We start from the raw sequence: 19793 nt of genomic DNA, 5'->3' as shown, positions 1-19793 counted from the left end.
AGACCAGAGTGAGTTAGATTTTTGACCAAATCCTCCAAAAACATTCCCCTCATTTCTTGAACTGACCTCTTTTAACACAGTAAAAGTAGTATATAGACTACATACAGTTTGCTGGCCAGAGGTTCACTAAACTATAAAGTCATATTTCTTATATGAACAAAACAAAACTTGGATTTTTGTACTTGTTTTAAACACATCTAGAAAGTGGAAAAGAAACCATCAGATGTATGTGATTTGCCATTATTTTTATTTCCTGATTTACCGCTTTGTGAACAAATTTTTAGTCCCAGTGGTTAAATGCCAGACATATTTCCAGTCAAATATTTCAGAGCAGCTGTCAATAGAATAGAGTTTTATTTTGTATTATTTAACATTGCTGAATTTTTTTTTCCATCAGTGTCCAGAGCAGACTGCTCTGAGGACACCGCTGCCTTCACTGTTCCAGCATGTGTTTGATACAGAGTCATCATCAGACTGGAACAAAGGCAAATCAAACAGCACCAAGCCATTTTGCTGATATGTAAATCTACCTCATTTGGCTATCAAAGACTTGCCACACTCTGCACATTTTGTTTATCGATAAATACTTTGATGGGGCTGCAGCAAAGAATGAGTTTTACAGGGCATCCAAATGGGGAAGGTAAGATAAAACCTATTACAATTTGTATGCTTTTTAAAGACACTTTCTTTTTTCATTTTTTCCAGGTGCATAAACTACTCACAATGTCTGAAGCTAATCTTGCCTTTTACTTTTCCCACAGATCACATTTTATGAGGAGAAGAAATTCCAGGGTCGCTGCTATAACTGCAGCAGCGACTGCGCGGACCTGCACACATATTTCAGCCGCTGCAACTCCATCCGGGTGGAGAGTGGTGTGTGGGTGATCTATGAGAGACCCAACTACAAGGGTTTCCAGTACATCCTCAGCCCTGGAGAATACACCGACAACCAGCAATGGATGGCTTTCAGTGACAGCGTCAAGTCCTGCCGCCTCATAAAGAATGTAAGAGCCCTCATTTAGGTTTCTTCAAGCATTTATAGTAAGTAAAACTGGATAAAGGGATTATAGGTTAGACATATAATGTTTCTGGTAAGAGAAAAGTGTCAGAACATGGGTTTGGGCAGTGAACAGCAGGACAGGAATGCACAAGGGCACAAGCTGTGGGAACACTGTTGAGCCAACAGCCTACACAAGCAGAGAATAGCAAGTATTTTTGGCAGAATTTGCACTCAGCAGCTTTTGCCAAGAAGTTTGCCAAGAAGCTCTACAGAAAACTTTAACATCTCTCAACACATTGTTTTGGTTCAGTCTCACAGCTCTCATCAGCCTTCTTCCCAGGAGCAGCAGGAAGCTGTTTTCATCAAAAAAAAGCTCAGATAAAGCAAACAGTTGGTGGTTAGCTGCTGTACATAGCGCATTTAACATCTATTTATCACGACTTGGTCAAAAGCAGAGCTAAAAGGTGAATGAGTTGCTCTGTGTCTGCTAAATGTGAAATATTTTTGCTCGTATGTTAGCCATCTACTTTAGAGTTTTAGCTTGTCGTGGTGTTCTTCGCCCAAACAGCAAAAAAAGCAAAGATCAATGCAGATTTAAGCATTCTCATGATAACTATAGTTAACTACAAAAGCATGCAGTACTTCTTCCTTTGATGCCGTAAAAACCTCCAAATTTCTTACCTTTTGGGGGTTTTAGTGACACCTTTGGCAGAGAGAAGACTTTACTTATCAAATTTGATATTGAATCTCGATACCTTTTTAGTACTGACCTAAATGTGTCCATAACATGATTTCAAAAACTGACACTCAAGTACCGAAACTGGGCATTTAATGTCTAGTCAGATTCATTGCTTATTTACTCTTTGACCAGATAATTCCTAAAATTAACATTTCTCGAAAATGTGTTCATGTTTCTTATAGTAACTTATTTTAAAAGGGGTTTGTTTTGGTTGTTGTTCCGAACAACAGAAAAATACTGCTCAGCTCTAACTAGCAGATGTGAGCGCCTTCTTGAACACATCTGTCTTGTGTTTCTAGGTTTACGGCAGTGCTTGGAAGCTGAGGCTGTACGAGAGGCCAGACTTCGGAGGGCAGATGGTTGAGTGCAGTGACGACTGTCCTTCAGTGTACGATACCTACAAGCTGCGTGAGGCTTATTCCTGCATGGTAACCGATGGCGCCTGGGTGTTCTACGACCTTCCCAACTACAGGGGGCACCAGTACCTCCTAGAGAGGGGCGAGTACCGGCAGCACAGCGAATGGGGGGCGACCTCTCCTGGTGTTGCTTCTTTCCGCAGGATCACAGAGTTTTAACTCTTAGTTTTGACCAGAAAATAATGCAAGATCTTTCCAGATGCCCAAACTGACATCACACAATAAATAAAGAAGAAGCAAACTATAACTGTGTTCTTATGGATTTTCTGTAAAAATGTCTCATGCAAGATCAGTTAGATTTGAAGACTATAGCAGCAGTGGTAGCTAATAAGGCTAATTATTGTCTTTCATGATCAATTTATCTTTCATTAAGAAATGGTTCTCATATTTTCTTTTCTTAATTAGGTTTTAATTACAACATAATTAAATGATTATACGTTTTCATTTTCATCTCATTCTCACAATGAAACTCCAATCATTTAGTGTTACTATAAAGCCACAGAAGACAATGTATTATATAAGCTGAATACTCATTACTAGCTAGTAAACTGACATTGTGTAAAATCTAAGTAAAATAGATACTAAACAAAATCAGTGAAATCACCCTAACTCAATTTAGTCAAGTCATTTCCCTCAGAAAGAAGGTCAAAATAGGTCTATTTGAGATAATTGTCTAAATTGGAAAGGGTTTATCTTCTGAGGAGGGGCCATGAATATCTGCACTGTATCTCTTAATGATAATGCTAGATTGACAGATTAAAAAGGGGGTAAAGGGACATTCTCTCAAGCATTACATTCACCATTGTTATTGTTTAAGATCTCTATTAAATCTTCCATTTGACATTCTTGTGCTTCATTAACGTCTGGCAAAATCTTATTGAAGGTCTGGTTTCATTAGATTCTGTAATATTAATGACTCATTCGGTATATAAATCTATCATTCAATTATCTCCTATAAAGTCTCTGGAGCCTTCCTGACTTCCTGCCCTGTCACTGACTCAGCTCGATGGTTTCATATCACATCAAATGTCCTGCAGTGCCCCTGTTTTTGTCAGCACGCTCTGCTGCACCCAGTGGCTTTTGGGAGGCTTTGCACTTTGCATTTGCATTGTTTAGGGGAAACTGGATTCACTGCTTCAGAACAATGTGATAAGCCTGGATAAATATTTAAATCGCTGATTGAATAATCCAATTCAAAGTAAGCAAACAATGCTCTTAGTTTTGTTGCTCTTGTTCTGTATAAAGAGAAGATTGGAGGATGTTTTAGACAAGTTACCAAGACCTTTTGATATTAATTATGGAGAATGTACTTTTCAGTCCTACATATTTAATGCGGTCCCACACAGAGTATACAGATAAATGTGTGCAAAGTATGTGCATCTTTATGAAATTGGACTTATATAAAATGCACTTGACGTGTATTCCTTTACCAGATCATTTTCTATGAGGACAGAAACCTCCAGGGTCAATTTCACATATGTGATAATGAATGTGAATGAATGTGACTCCAACGACCTGCACATGTATTTAGCCGCTGCAACTGCATCATAGTGGAGGGAGGATTCTGGGTAATATAGAAGAGACCAAATTACATGGGTTACCAGTGTGTGCTGAGCCAAGGAGGACTAACAGGAATATAAGTTAAAAGAAATCTCTCATCTCTCAATCTAATGTTTGTCATTGTTGAAGTCCATTCACCCTTTCACCTATTCACCCAAGACAATATATTATAACTTCATGCTGTCATAAAACAAAGCTTTTCCTGCATAGAAGCCTTGAAATACAAATATTTAAAGAAGCCAATAATATACATTTTTTCCTCTACTTCTTTTTTGTGGCAGATGTTCAGTATGCTATTTTTGTTCAGGCTGAAGGATTGGGAGAGGACAGACTTTGAAGGCCAGTGGATGGAGGCAGCAAACAACATGCCTGTCTCATACTAGCGCAGGCATAGCTGTGACATCCATTTCTATGAGGTGTTCACAGCTGCCTGCAACTTCTATGAATATCTACATACTACAACTACAGAGGACACCAGTATGTCCTGGAGAGGAGCAAGTACAGATGGTACTAGGAGTGGGGGTGTGTACAGTCCAGTGGTGGCTCCATCCACTATTAAGGAACACTAACCATGTGATCTTTTTAAAAGTGTAACAAGGATGAACATAGATATTGACAATAAAATGATGATGAACAAAAATATGCTGTAATTGGTTATTATTTGGAGTGTTCCAGATGTGTTGCATTCTTTAAACATAATATCAGTTATCTTTCATCTCACATGTGAACATATTAACATAAAGCTATAGCAGAGATGAACCTATATGTGAAATAAAGTTTGGGTAATTTATTATAACATATAATATAGATTTTTACAATGTGTTACAATGACCTAGCATTATATTATTATACAGTATTAGTAACTTTTTTAGAGCATAACTCATAACACATTTTAGCTTTATGAAGATTTTAAAATTAGGAAAACATTTTATAGCCTTGAACTGTAGATATAACACAAATTATAAAGAGGTTGCAGAGTATACTGTATTTAAAAATAAAATATGATGAAAAATATAAAATGTAATGAATTATAGACACATACATACAACAAAAATAAAAATGATTTACAAATCCCTGACTTTATGCAATGTGGGAATACAAGTATATTTACTTACTACTCACATATATAATGTATCTGTTCCTGCACAACCTTTAATCAATGGAAACGTAATTAACTGTCAGGGTAAATAGGACCTTTACACCTGCAAAAGCACAAGAATAAAGATGTAATCAAACCGGGCATTTAAGTAATAATTAATTAAAACTACACCAGAAAAATTATGAGGTTGTATAAGAATGCTTGTTTTATGGACGAGTGATAAGAACTTCTATTTGTTTCCTTTGATTTTACATATATATTATATAAATATGATATATAATATATTGACACACAGGAGGGCAATGACCATGATCTATAGATAAATAACAACAAAACTGATTTGAACAACTGATAACACCATTATTCAATGCTATAAATCATAACTCAACCAAATCTTTTTCTAGAGTTGGACAGCATTCAGTCCAAAGTTCTGCATCGCCACATATAAAGGCCATGTACTTTAAAACAATTGCAGCATCAGCTAATGTGTCAAAGTTAATGTGGAGCTCATTTGAATGACAATCATTGTACTGGCAATGCATTTCATCACCCTTTATATAAAAGTGGACCATCAGTAATGCAGTGTGAATGAAGGGCTTTAATTTGATTGGGTGAGGAGAGGAACATAAGGTGATCATGGAGCACACAGGGAAGGTGAGTACTGTAACTGTACAACACAGTAACACTATGGTACTAACTGGTGGATGGCTTATTACTAAATGTCTCTTAATACTTTGGAAAAAGTGTTTACAGCTTTAAGGAAGCTATGATATCTACATTTGCTTTGAGTGAAGGAAAAGACATGAATTGCAGAAAAAATGCAGGTCTTTATAAATGCAATATTCTTCATTTTAGTGGACCAAGATTGATTTAAATGGCAAATGTTTCTAACGGTTGGGAAATCCTGATAAAAACATCTTTAAACTGCTTTCATTTCTGGATTTCTGGTCACTTGGCTGTCCTAGTCTCTCTAGCTCTGTTTGGAAAGTTTTATAACTAATATAAAGTGTTTGATTGTTTTCACATATCTTCTTTTTCTATTACAGCTTTACAGCAAAATAGTTTTACTATATTTCTCTTGCAGAATGAATCCAGTGCTTATTAAAATGTGTATGTGCCAGAGTCAGGTTGCGTTAACAAAACTGCCAACCCAGCCTTCCAGTGGCCTACACATTTATGCATGTTGCTCAATAATCAGCTGACAATAATGGGAATTATTTTTTAAAGATAGCAGTAGTCACTAGTCACTTGAAAACAAAATCCATCCTTTGTTTCTTTCTGCAAAATGCCTGCCTGCATGAGCCCAGAGTGTCCCACAGCATGAAGAAATACCTAAGCTTGTTGGTTGATAGCATTTTTCATCATTATAAATAATTTTAACAATAACATTATAATTACTAATTTGTAATATTTTATTTGTTAAGTCCGACAGCTTTCTAAATCAGAGTCTTTCTTGCAGATCTACTTCTACGAGGACAAAAATTTCCAGGGCCGTTACTATGAATGCAGCAGTGACTGTGCTGAGCTCAGCTCCCACTTCAGCCACTGTAATTCCATCCGGATTGAGAGTGGGGCCTGGGTTATCTATGAGAGACCCCAGTACATGGGCTACCAGTATGTCCTCATGAGAGGGGAGTACCCAAGCTACCAGAGCTGGAATGGTTTCAATGACACCATCCGCTCCTGTCGCCTTATCAGACATGTAAGTCTGGCTTTTTTATGAGCATGCTGTCTGGTGTTCGTATCAGTTATGTGGCTATGAATTTATTTAGGTATTACATCAGTCTTCTTAACGATTCCTTTTGTCAGAACATCTTTGCAGTTGGATAAGATAACAAACCATCATAATCTTGGCAGGGATGTTTGCACTGAGAGCTGACAACAACAAATTTAGAAAGAAGGGAAATTTTACCTCAATTTTACCTGCAAATTTAAAGATACCCTGTGAAGTTTCTGACCACTAGTAGCGCTATTGAGCAATGTTTATCTCCTCTAGCTAGTGTAATGTGCTGAATCAACTGTAGTAAGAAAAAGTTGCTGGTAAAGCTCTAGTACTTTTCAGATTTTACAGTTGGAAAGCTAACATTGTCCTCAGTCGGAAACTGAAATGCAAGTATCTTACAGAGGACTCAGCTTACAGAGGATTATATCATATGGTGGAACTAATTTGGTACCAATAAATTAACATTTCTTATCAATATTCTCAACGTTCAAGCCTTCCAGCAGGCACAGGATCCGTATCTACGAACGTCCAGACTTTAAAGGCCAGATGATGGAGTTCAGCGAGGACTTGCCCAGCCTGCTAGACCGCTGGCAGTACCGTGACATTCAATCAGCTCATGTCCAGGACGGCACCTGGGTCTTCTATGAGCATCAAAACTACAAGGGGCGCCAGTACCTGCTGGAGAAGGGCGAATACAGACGGCACACAGAGTGGGGGGCCCTTCATCCAGCTGTAGGCTCCCTCAGACGTGTTACAGACTATTAGACAGCATCTTTAACCAAATCACTTCCCCCACTCAATGTCCCAACACCAACTCTCCTGCAAATAAACGCACAAATGTAGGCAAACTGCAGCTGAATGGGTGTGATTTTATTTCTTTTGGTCACAAAACATAACAAAATGAGTATCACATGTAAGCAAAAACAGGACAGCACAGAGTTTATCCTCTGGGGAACATTAATTGATACTGATTCATCAGTAAAACTTTCAAAAGTAAACTTGGGGCTACAAGGGCTACATAAATTATTAGATCCATCCTCTGAGGGTCATGAAAAGCATTGCATATTTATTGGCAATTTTTAGTCTATGTTCTCTGCATCAAAGTGCTGGAGAAATGTTGACCTTATTATGGTGTTAAAAAAAAGGGCACATGATCAACAGGAACTGAGATATTGTCCTATTGATCATCTTCTTGGGACCATGAATATAGTTGTGTGGTAGCTGTTAAGAACATTTAAAACCTGCTATGTAGTTTATTTCCCATGAACAAAACTTTTGCCTAAACTTAACCATACTGTGGTTGCCATGTGCAGATGTTGTAGAAAGTGAGACCTTAACTTTTCTGGCAATATATATGGACACATGGATTATCTACATCAACATATAGACAATCACTTAATACAAAAGCTCAAGTTGCCTTCGTTGTGTGTCAACAACTTTTCCAAGCACTTTCATCCACTGGTCACCAAGCCAATAGTTTAATTAGACCATAAACTGTAAGGGTTAAGCTCATATGGTTAGGGGAATGATATTATTCATCAGTGGTCCAACAGTATCAATAAACTACAACATTTGAAGCATATCTGTATATATGTGTAGATATATGTGTAGTTTTTTAAATATGGACAGTGAGATTCCCATGTGCGCGGCTGTGAGTTGAGTGCTGGTGGTTATGGAGGTGAGCAGTGATTGCTCACATCTGGTAGCTGATGGCAAAGCCCAGAAACAAAAAGGCTGACAAAGCTCTTTGATGATTCATCAACAAGGACCAATGGTATGCCAGCAGCCATTGTTCTTAAACGGCCGACTGTGCCAGAGTGCAGACAAAGTACAGCAGAGCAGGACATTACCACAGACAGATTCTAAATATTTAAGTTTATTGGACGGCTTCTTTAATTTGCTAATGTATAGTATCAAACTACTTTTAAATCTCTTATGATTTAACTCAGTTGCTTCAGAAACATCCATCTTACCAGTGCTGAAACTGTTTTTAAAATAGCAGATTAATTGCTTTAGTAGCACTTTCTATGAAGAGACACTTTACAAATGGTTCATACATTGTGAGATGAAATGAAATTTATGTGTCAATGAGTGCAAGGGACATTTAATAGAATAGAATAGGAAGTACAGTATGAAGTACAAAGCACAAGAGACACCCAGTGGTGTAAAAGCCCCATTACACAAGAGGAGGATTATATACAGTATATACTGTAGTGTAGCTCATAGGATATAAATACATCATAAATACATGAATGGAAAAAAGTTGGGAATGAAACCCCACCACTATCTCAGTCATTCAACATTATGAGTCACATAAGCATGGCTTAATACTGAAAGGCGACTCAATGTACCAGTCAGTACCTGTCAACAGTTTGGACACACCTCTCCATTCACTTGAAATTGATTTGCTTTTGATACTTTAATAGATCCTGCAGCAAATTGTTGATATCTTAAAGCCTGTCTCCCTCAAACACCCTTGAGCCTGAATACTGCTAATAAGAGAGGAGCTACTGACATAGGAGAAGAGGATGAGGAGAAGAGAGAAGAAGGAGAGGAGGGAGAGTAAAAGAGAGGAGAAATATCCCAATATAATTCTATAGACTATGTCATGCATACTTATTTTGGTTTCAGTCTATTTTATACCAGATAAACTTTTTGTTCAGATGAATTGTGGGCTACTGCCTAAATTAAGCTGGTTGTACTGAGATGTTTTAATAAAAAAAGGTCAGGGAGACGTGGATCATGCTGCTAGATTTGAATGTTGTATCTGTGGTGGCAGAATTAGAGCTCAAATCCACTTGTCAAGCTGCATTTGAGTCCACTTTTAATTGAGCATTGATGTTACGGGTAAATTTAAAAAATAAACATTAGAAGATTAGAAAAAGAAATAGAGAAGAAGTTTTGCTCTTCCAGTGAAGGATCAAAAGGGCAGGTTTGAGCACCACCTGGGGTCTATCTGTTCACGTGCCAGTACAAACACATTAGATAAGAGACTATAAGACCATAGTGTCTAATTTCCTGATACGAGATATGTTAGATTGTTCTGTATCACACTGTTTGATCTGCCAAAACGGAAGAATAAGAGATTGTTGATATGATATGTACTATAGACCTACATAGTAATAGACACGTGGTAATCAAGTAAACAGGAGACATTGCAAATCAGTAACAGAACTGCTGAGCTTAGCTGATGTTTGAACTAAAACTTTTATCACACACACACATCCGTTCTGGCATTCCCCGACGCTGATCAAGCAGTTTGTAAGTAGAAGACAAACAATCACTGCACCCTGCAAAGAAACGTACAATGAACACATTGGTCTGAAGTCTTAAGATGGGACTTTTAGGCTTACTTTGAAAAGTAAAGTCTATCAATGGGTTTTCCAGTGCTCATTGCAAATAAAAGGCTCCAAAACTATATTCTATATTGTCATTTAAGAGGAAAACTATGTTTAAACCGGCATTGAGGGGTGTTTTACACTGGTGGTAGTCTTCTAATTAAGTAGTTAAAAGCCAGATCGTCTTTTGTAAAATGTGACTTGAATTTTTAATTGTAGTTCAGTTCAATCCTGGGTGAATTTCTAGCTTCAGGCAGACATCATTTAAAGTTGGTGTGCTTTGGATAATTGGACATTCTGTGAACACTTTACTATAAAAACGGTTGGTCATTACTTCAAAATTGAAAACTTTAGAAATATATTCCTCCTTCTGAGTAGATGAGTAGATTTGATGCAAAACAAAAGCTCCTAGTTGCAGAATCATGCTTCCCTTTATGTCTGCAATAGTTAGTTCTGCATATTTTTAGTTTGCATTAAGGGAATGGATAGTTTTTTTGCTAACTTTTCCTTTAAAATGACAAAATGTTGTTGGTGCTGCAGCCTACACAGAGATCCACTAACTACACTACTGGTTTCAGATGTTTTAAAAACTAGGCAAGATGTTGCAACACCATTCACATTCATTGACTGATTATAGCCAGGGCTGATGAATACAACAGCCCTGACATTCATGCAATGTGCCTTGCAGCTGCTGAACTTTACACATTTAGCCTAATGTTATTGTTATTTTTGGTGTTCACAATAACTGTATTTTTTATACCATCTTTCAGATTTCCATATCAAGAGCCATCAGTGGTCAACAAAGTACTGTATGAGAACCTCAGTGTTGGCCTATGAAAGCACTAAATACCAGATTTACCACACAATCAGGTGACACACTCTGTGATCACTCTGTGCGACTGTTAATGAAGTAGAAAGAGATCAAAGTGGAATTAAAAGTGGAGAAACTGTTCTGCCACCCACTGAGAGAAATGAACTAAAAAGCAGTCATGTGTGATGTTGGATTAAGTCGATGAAACATGAAACAGTTACAAAACTGCAATATGTGTGTCTCAGGAGAGGGAGTCTAGTAGTTCTACACTTCTGTAAAAGCATTGAAACCCTTATAGATCCTTTTAGATATCATCTTTGCTGGAGAGACTTTGTGAATACGTCATATCTGCCTATCATAAAAATGTATGTTGGTGTTGATTCTAGAAATGGATGCAAGTGCAGTTTGCATTTGGTTAGATGTTAAAAAAATAGAAGCTGTACACAGAACACAAAAAATAGGAATAATCCATAAAAGTGGGGTTTACAGTGTCATCTCAGCCTATACTATAAGTTTAAAAGTGAACAAACTTTGTACAAGGGTGAGTACAATGTGAGATTTGAAATTTCAATCAAAGTTTTGCATGATGAACTCTTTGAATTTTACAACAACAACAAAAAAGACTGTCTCACTTCATTTGGAGACACAACTGTCTGCACGTGCCAAGGAAATCTCACAGGATACAGTTTTTGGAGAGAGCTGCAGCAGCTGCTTGGCAGCATGATGGAAAATACAGTCAGTAGGCTTATCAACAGAGTAAATGGTCACCAACAATAAAATGGCTTCTAGTTCAAGATGCACTAATGAAACTTGGAGGGATTATGTTCAACCTTACATGATGTTTAATATGTTAATCTTATTTAGGGCTGAAGCTAAATATTGTTTTTGTCATCAATTAGTTCTGAATTGATTAATAGTTTAATGTAATAAATGGTAGAAAACAGTGAAACATGCTCTTCATAGCAACAGTATTTGTAATTGCTGTGATTATTGCATTACCAGGAATCAAGGATTGTATGTATATGTAGGTTAAAATTAATACTGCCTTACACATTTCCACTTAATTGTCAGTTATTGGTTATTAATTTGAATGCATTTTAATCTGAGAAGTAAATAACGCTGTGGCAATTCAGCACTGGCCCTTTAAGAGAGCTGTGGATACATGAATGAAACGCAGCCATTCATAAAAAAAACCACCAGGGACGGGCGTCAGAGCAGGCTCAAATGGGATTGGCTAGTCTTTTGATTGACTGGTGTAACAGCCAATGGGAGACGCAGCACAGGGCTCGGTTTAGCTCCTGAGATCAGAGCTCCTCATTGAGAAAAATCCACAGTTCTGCTGCAGGGGATGTAGGGGAGGAAATCTGCGTCGAGTTCATTTTTTCGTACTGCCAAGAAACTTCACTTACCAAGTGAGTGCTGCATTATTATTCTCCCACTTTAATGTAACAGTAAGGGGTACATGTAAGGGCATGTTTTGCTTTGTTTGTGTGCATCAGCCGCATCGTCGCGGGTTGTTCCAGGCAGTGAGGGGAGCAGATGCGGGTTCAGAGGCGAACGCCATTTTCTGAAAATCAAAGGCAACATTGCGTCCATTTCCCCCCGCATCTGTCCACTTTGCAGGAGTGGCATTTCCGTTTGCAGCAGCTGTCTTTACGGCCTGTTAGCATCGTGAATCTTTCTCTGTGTTCGCTGGCAAAATTTCTCAATGGTGAGCCTCCCCCCCCCACCACCCCTCCTCCTTCTCCTCCTCCACCACCACCACCTCCTCCTCCTCCTGCAGGGATCAAGTTACAGTTCATTGAGAAAAACAAGAACGTCACGCCAAACTCCATTCACAAAATGTTTGAGTTAATGTGCTGTTTACAGTCAACATCCGGGCGGAAAACACCCTCAGTAGAAGAGTCATATGATTTAATTGTGTGTTGATGGAAACAGCAATTGCACCAAACTTCTGCTACAAGTTTTCACTGTAATTAACACCATATTCCTCCAACAAAGGTACTTACAGTCAGAGGAGGTAAAGGAGGGAGTTGCTCTTAATGTCATTTTACCCTCATACTGTACTTAACTTGTATCAGTTGTGATTAATAGGCAAGAATGAATTTTAGTAATCTTTTTTAACCAAAACTTAAAGAACTATACCAGTGTTTTCCAACTTTTAACCCATTTTACTATTACTATTTAGTAAAGGTTGAAAAACACACTATATGAACTATATGCTATACACTATAGTCCAATAGTCAGCCCTATAATATTATCACAATATCAATGTCTGGTTAAAAATATTGTATATTTGATTTTGTACGTATTGTTACAAGTGTGACTAATGATAAACACATTTTAAAATACTCTAATATTCAAAATGTTGATTCTTTGGAAAATCTTTCTCTTTGCAACTACTCAATAGTCCACTCACTAGCTTTTTCTGAGATTTCAACCACATCTCATAGTCATCATCATCATCATCATCATCATCATCATCATCATGTATTTGTGGGCAAAACCTCAGATAAAGCTGATAAGTGGAGGTTTGAGTTCAGACTATCACACACAGTAATAATGATCTTTTCAAACATTAATAAGTTGCTTTAAGGATGTTTTATTGATATGTACTTTAATGTGTTTCAGAAGTTAAAATCTGCTCCATGTTGAAAGAAATAGTTCAACAATGTGGGAAATACCCCACTAGTCCGCAGCAAGTAACCAATCTGTCTCCCAGCTAAGCTTTCTGCGCAGGCCGGAGGGAAAGGCGTCACGTTTTATTGGCCTATACAGCTGCTTACTGTTTATCTCCTCAAAACTAGCGTCACCTATTCAAACGTCTCCTGCAGCGTGCGTTCATGTCAGATTAAACTTGCAAGGAGGTTGCATAACGTTACTGACAGCAGCACTTTTTACAGCCACTGTAAAACCCTCCTGTTGGGTCATGGAGGTTAGAAAAGCATAAACACGTTGAGACACATGGAAAGGGACAGTAGTTGTATGGAAGGAGAAGGTTAGCAGCTCCAATTCTCTGTGGAAAAAGATTTTCATCCTAAATGGGGTTTTTTTTTTGACTGCTGATTAATCTGTCTCCCATTCCTCTTTAAGTCCAGGGTGAAGAGTCTTTCAACATGGACGGCTTTTATGACCAGCAGGTCCCTTTTGTGGTGCCAGAGAGTGTAAGTTTGACCATTTAGATTCATACATTGATCATCATGTGGAACAGACAGACCAAGAACTGAGTCAATTCCACAATATTTGCTCATAAACAGTTTTGTTGTTGATCTTGTGATTGTAGAAATGTCACACAGCAGAAGCAGACAGATGTCTCAGCGACAGGAAGAGGAAGTTCATGGACACTGGGCTAGCACAGGACACAGAAGGTTAGTTGGCTCATCATTGCATCACGTCCCATATGTAAAACTGTTTCCTGTGTCAGCATGTAGTGGTTATTCTTCAGTTACGATATGTTTGGGGGAAAATGAGTAGACAAAACCTAATGGGGAAACTACCACATCTTATTCAGTGTTAAAATAAAGTTCTGACCATTTTATTTCATCTTCCTGTTTTGCAGAACTTTTTCAAGATCTGATCCAGCTCCAGGAAATATGGATTGCAGAAGGTGAGACCTGCAAAAAACGTAAATTACCATTGAACACTGCATGATCAAATGCACTTTTGGAAAATGTAGGAAATCACTAGCTGAAGGAAAAGAATCAATCATTTTCTCCTCTTTTTTTTTTCTCCCCCTGACAGCTCAGGTTCCTGATGACGAGCAGTTTGTCCCAGATTTCCAGTCCAATAACTGTGAGTAGCTTTTCTCCTCTAATATTTATAGAGAGCACTCAGAGCTGTAGAACACGGAGTGAGCATTTTGCAGTCTTTATTTATGCCTCTATCTCCTAATGAGTTGTCTCTGAAACAAGCAGTACTCTGACTTGCAGTGTGCTCTCTCCTTTTATTGGTCTATATTCAAACAAGGTCACATGAGTGTAAAGTAGTTAATTTATTGCAAAGATAACTGCGGCATCATGTCTCATATGCAACAAACACAAACCATGTCTGCTTGTGTTAAAGGATAATTATGATTTATTATAACTTAGCTTTAATTTTCACAGTTTCAGAAAGCTGTTGTTGTGTTTTTATAGTGTTCAAGTTTACTGCTATAACACAGTATATGACCCTCAAACCATCCAGCAGTGGATCTGTGCCAGCTCAGTGATAATCATCACGTGGAACAGGAAATGTGGGGGCCATAAAAAAATGACTTCCAGGCACTCTGCATGTACCTTTTTTTATTTAAAGGTGATGATGTCAGAAATAGTTCATTTGGCGCTGCTTCCAAACACGTACGCCACTTAGTATTTATTGCAGTGTGATAACTGCCTCTATAGATCAGCTCCCTGTTCAGTAATAAAGCAGAACAGTGACTGTGTTGCAGATGGAAACATTGTGATGAAGATTGCAGGAAGGGTGAGATCAGATATGACGCTATTTTACTTTCTTCTGCTCTTATGTGAGAAAATTAAAGGCTGCAAATAGTGTTAAATAGTTGTTGAACTGTGTATGATGCAAGATTAGTGTATATAGGAAGAAAGCTTGGCTAAAGGTCACTGAGTGTAAGAGGTAGAGATTGCTCTTAGTCATAAGCTAGTAGTCATTGATAATATAGTAATAATTACCTGTTCGCGTGGTGCCTTAGATTCCTTTCAATTGTTTGGTATTCCGTTAAAAAAAAGGCTCACTACAACTGTTCAGTCCTGGAGTAGTTTAACAATTTTTTTTATTTTTTATTTTTATGTTTTTCTAGAGTGGGAAGTGTACAACAATGTAGAAAACCACTTGAAGGATCATTTTGGCTTATTTCAGTCTGATACAAAAATAATCATTGAAAGAAGCTATAATCATGCAAATTGTGCACATAGTGGCTTTAAATGAGCTTTGGAAAATGAGTTGTTGCTCAGGATGATGTACTCACTGCTGATGGTCCATTTACAATCTAACACCTGTGTGATCTCCAAAGCAAAGTGATTAGTATTCATGAGTGTGTGTGTGTGTGTGTGTGTGTGTGTGTGTGTGTGTGTGTGTGTGTGTGTGTGTGTGTGTGTGTGTGTGTGTGTTTGTGTTTGTGTTTGCAGTGATGTTTCATGGACCGCCTGTCAGCAAAGTGAAGCAAGAGCACAGTCCGTCCAAAGACCTGTCTCCCTGCAGGACGCCTCACGCTGACATGTGCCTTTACAGTTACAGGTACCCAAACTACACTTAGGTTTGTTTTAAATGAAATACAATATGAGGATAATATTTTAGAGTAAAAACTGAATCCTACTTTTTCTCTTCTCAGTGCCTGTGACAACAAGCCAATTGGGCTTGCAGGTGTGACCCCAGCCTCCTCACCGGCAATGCAATGTGGTGCCACCCATCCTTCAGGACCTCCACCCTTACAGAGGCAGTTACACCCATCCAACCCTCAGCTGACCAACAACCACATTTCTTCCCATAGCCCCTCCCACCACCACCGCAACCTCCCACAGGCCAACCAAAGCCAGCAGTTTGCGCTGCCACGCCCCCCCATCAGCTGCTCCGCTGGATCGTTCAGCACAGAACAAAGGTGAGTGCATATATTTATATGATTTTAAAATAGAAACAAATCCTCCAACATTTACTAAAAGTCTGATGTTCTCCCACACGTCAGGTTTCAGCGACAGCTTTCGGAGCCCAGTTTGTCTTTCCTCCCTCCAGAGAAAACAGCCAACACACCGTACCCCCCCTCGAGCCGTGACAGTCGCCCACTGTACCAGCGGCACCTCTCAGAGCCTCTGGTTCCCCATGGACAGCGAGTCTTCAAACAGGAGCTGGTTGATCCACGATACCCAGAGCCAGGGCCGCCTGGTCCAGGTCTGGCCCGGCCTCAGACAACCTTCAACCACGTCACCATCAAACAAGAGCCCAGAGACTTTGGCTTTGATTCAGGTGTGTGTGTGTGTGTGTGTGTGTGTGTGTGTGTGTGTGTGTGTGTGTGTGTGTGTGTGTGTGTGTGTGTATATGTTTTCCTACAATGGAAACTTATACCACCTCTTTACTTTTGTGTCTTACAGAGGTTCAAACCTGCCAGTCCTCATCATTTGGGAAGTCTTCAGTCTTGTACCAGAATAACAGTGTTGGTGAGTTTGTGGTGCCATATGAGCCCGCAGAGTTTCTCCAAGGAACAAATGTGAACTTTTCTAACAATGTTTCATTTTTTGACTTGCAGGATTTGGTCGTGACAGAGAGCCACATCTGTACTACGACGATACTTGTGTTGTGCCAGACAGACTGGAAGGTAAGACTGAAACTAGATAGTAATAACCAATAACCGTTATCACCCCCAAGACCTCCTCACAGACCCTTTGCTCTGAAAACATAAACACCCGACAAAGCCCCCAGAACCAAGCTCCCCACCATGGGTATTCGGGCCTTTTCCTCTGCAGCCCCGAGGCTCCCTGACCACCTGAGGGCCCCACAGACTGCAGATGTGTTTAAAAGAGACCTAAAAACTTATCTTTTTACTAAAGCATTTTGCTAAGTGTCTTTTTCTATGTTCTCTTTTAACCTTTTCTTTTTCTTTTTTCTTTTATTTTCTGCTCTGTAGCACTTTGAGATTGCTGAAATGTAAAATGTAAGTGCAATACAAATTAAATGATGTGTTCTCATTGTGATGTGTCTGAATTTGTAACCAGGTAAAGTGAAGCAGGAGGGTTTGCCGTACCAGCGCCGCGGCTCGCTGCAGCTCTGGCAGTTCTTACTCACCCTGCTGGACAACCCAGCCAACGGACACCTGATCGTCTGGACGGGGCGCAACATGGAGTTTAAACTGATCGATCCTGAAGAGGTCAGTCATCAATGAATCCTACAGCTTTGCAAGGATTAAAAGGAACCTCAATTAGGTTTCTATGTTTTAATAAACACTCTTGAAATAGTCACAATGGGTGTTAAACTGTTAATATTAAAGTATTTTTTAAAGATGGATTAAACCTTGCTTATGCTTTAATAAACAAATATACATTTATTTAGGAAGCAGAGAGATATTAAATAATCATGTCCTGCTCTTATGTTTAGGTGGCTCGGCTCTGGGGCCTCCAGAAAAATCGGCCGGCTATGAACTACGACAAGCTGAGCCGTTCACTGAGGTACTACTACGAGAAGGGCATCATGCAGAAGGTAAAGGGAGTTCATGTTTAAGTTCTTCTATTCCACAAAAAGTTAATCAGATAGTTATAAGTTTGGTAACAGAACATTGTAATATTACAAGTTCAAATCTATACTTGAAAGCTACATAAACATTATTAATTCATCTCTCCTCTGATTGGCTTCTCCTCCAGGTGGCTGGAGAAAGGTACGTCTACAAGTTTGTGTGCAACCCTGAGGCGTTGTTCTCCATGGCTTTCCCAGACAACCAGAGGCCGAGCCTGAAGGCCGACCCAGACGCCCTTCCTCCTGCCACTGAGGAGGACGGCCTCCCCCTGCCCAGCCACGAGGAGGAGGGTCCCTACCTGGCAGAAGGAGGAGAGCAGTGCATCCAGGGACTGGCTTTCCCTGACAGCTACCCATACTAGACTCAACAGCCTGGCAGCTGGAGTGAACATGAGATATTTTCAACAACAGGAACCTGAAATTACTGAGCAGTGTTCAAAATGTACAGCCACATTACATATGTAACTAAAAAGTTTTGCTTATGAATTCCTGATTCTACCTGAATCTCTGGGACTGTTCATTTGAAGTCACTCCCTAAACAAACATGCAACTGTCCAGAATTACTGCAGCTCTGATTTGGTTTCATATGTTACAATGGTTTTAGGGCCACTGTTAGCAAACACAAAAATCTGAGATCTCAAAATTGCATCTGAAAGTTGTAATATTTTGAGAAAAAAAAGTAATGGTGTAGTTGGACAAGTCGTCATATTTTGAAAGAAAAGACATTTTTGAGAAAGTGTCAACATTTAAAAAGTTGGAGTAATTTGTAGTCTTAAGAGAAAAGTTGCCTTTTTTTCTCAAAATATATACAGGTTTACTCTGTCTTTTTCCTCTATCACAGTGGCCCTAATACTCAGTTGTAATTTGTAGCATGGCCATCGCTGTAGTCATAAACTCTGGGATCTGTGTTTCAACCAAAAAATATCTCCAAGCCATGTCACTCCTTCACTAATTTACTTATAATTGTTTTTTGTGGGGGAGTAAACCTTATACTGCTTGAAAGGGACACACATATTTTCCAGATGTTTTAGTCCTCCTATAAACATGTATATTGAAATGTCTTTTGTGTACTTTTTTCTTGTTTTCAAAGCTAATATTTTTGGCATTATATGGACTTGTAAGTTTTTCCTATAACTGTTTTATGACAAAGGTACTGCTACTATTTTTGATTCTGTAATACTGCCACGATGATGCTTCTATTAAGCATGGACTTTCTTACAAACAGCTCACAGTTATTGTACCGACATAGTTTTCTGCATTTTGTATAGTTGATTTGCTTCAATGTGTAGAAAAGGTGTATAATTATATATGAATATATTTTTGCAAAACGCCTGCGTTTGCTTGAGCTCCGGAATTTAGCCTGCTAATGTGTTGCATCGATTTCTGCCTCTCCAAGGTGGAGTGACCTTATCCTTTGAGTCCTGCAGATTTGCAATGGATGTAATGGTATATTTTGCTATATGATCACATGACAGGCTGGAGAAGGATTACTGACACTGGTGTGACGTCTACCCTCAAATACTGTATGTGTGCCTTCTGTTGATCTTTACTGATACAATAAACTATTTTACTCTTTTCGTTCTCCTCACTGCAGATCATTTCAAAAGCACGTTTATTATTTCAGGTGTGTATGAAATCCTTCTTTATTACACCATTGAAGGCATTTGAGAAATTTAACCACATTTAGTCTAGAGAAACTGGACATACCGGCCACAAAAAAAAACAATTTGAACACAAATCGACATACTGTGGGCATTGGATTTAGAGATATGTTAGGGGTTTATTCTAGAAAGCAGGTTTTCACTAATCCAGTTTCTTGAACATTAAAACTGACACACATTGTTACATACATATCAACAAAAACTGACCTAGTCCATTACGTTTTGTTTTTT

General features: G+C 38.7%; 3 protein-coding genes across 5 annotated transcripts; all 3 read left to right on the top strand.

Annotated features, from left to right (window-relative positions):
* Nucleotides 1-631: 631 nt before the first annotated feature.
* On the top strand, nucleotides 632-2314 carry LOC128354183 (gamma-crystallin M2-like). The gene is made up of 3 exons (XM_053314447.1): nucleotides 632-640; nucleotides 762-1004; nucleotides 2039-2314. The coding sequence occupies exons 1-3, from the start codon at nucleotides 632-634 to the stop codon at nucleotides 2312-2314; spliced, it is 528 nt and encodes a 175-aa protein (XP_053170422.1).
* Nucleotides 2315-5450: 3136 nt separating this feature from the next.
* LOC128354238 (gamma-crystallin M2-like) lies at nucleotides 5451-7302 on the top strand. Its single transcript, XM_053314499.1, has 3 exons — nucleotides 5451-5468; nucleotides 6274-6516; nucleotides 7030-7302. The coding sequence occupies exons 1-3, from the start codon at nucleotides 5451-5453 to the stop codon at nucleotides 7300-7302; spliced, it is 534 nt and encodes a 177-aa protein (XP_053170474.1).
* A 4711-nt stretch (nucleotides 7303-12013) lies between these two features.
* Nucleotides 12014-19455, top strand: LOC128354112 (ETS translocation variant 5-like). 3 transcript variants are annotated; one of them, XM_053314373.1, is made up of 13 exons: nucleotides 12014-12098; nucleotides 13780-13850; nucleotides 13970-14054; nucleotides 14246-14311; nucleotides 14428-14478; nucleotides 15810-15918; nucleotides 16013-16279; nucleotides 16364-16641; nucleotides 16767-16832; nucleotides 16922-16990; nucleotides 17388-17539; nucleotides 17767-17868; nucleotides 18030-19455. In XM_053314373.1, exons 2-13 carry the CDS (start codon nucleotides 13803-13805, stop codon nucleotides 18261-18263), a joined length of 1527 nt encoding a protein of 508 aa, XP_053170348.1. In that variant the 5' UTR covers nucleotides 12014-12098; nucleotides 13780-13802; the 3' UTR covers nucleotides 18264-19455. The 3 variants fall into 3 exon arrangements, with proteins under 3 accessions (XP_053170348.1, XP_053170347.1, XP_053170346.1); XM_053314372.1 differs by lacking the exon at nucleotides 12014-12098 and adding an exon at nucleotides 12144-12397 and having other exon boundaries at nucleotides 14246-14293; XM_053314371.1 differs by lacking the exon at nucleotides 12014-12098 and adding an exon at nucleotides 12144-12397.
* The last annotated feature ends 338 nt before the right edge of the window (nucleotides 19456-19793 follow it).

The sequence above is a fragment of the Scomber japonicus genome, chromosome 24 (genome assembly GCF_027409825.1).
Source record: "Scomber japonicus isolate fScoJap1 chromosome 24, fScoJap1.pri, whole genome shotgun sequence".
In the NCBI taxonomy this organism is placed as follows: Eukaryota; Metazoa; Chordata; class Actinopteri; order Scombriformes; family Scombridae; genus Scomber; species Scomber japonicus.
This window is presented reverse-complemented; position numbering and strand designations above follow the sequence as displayed.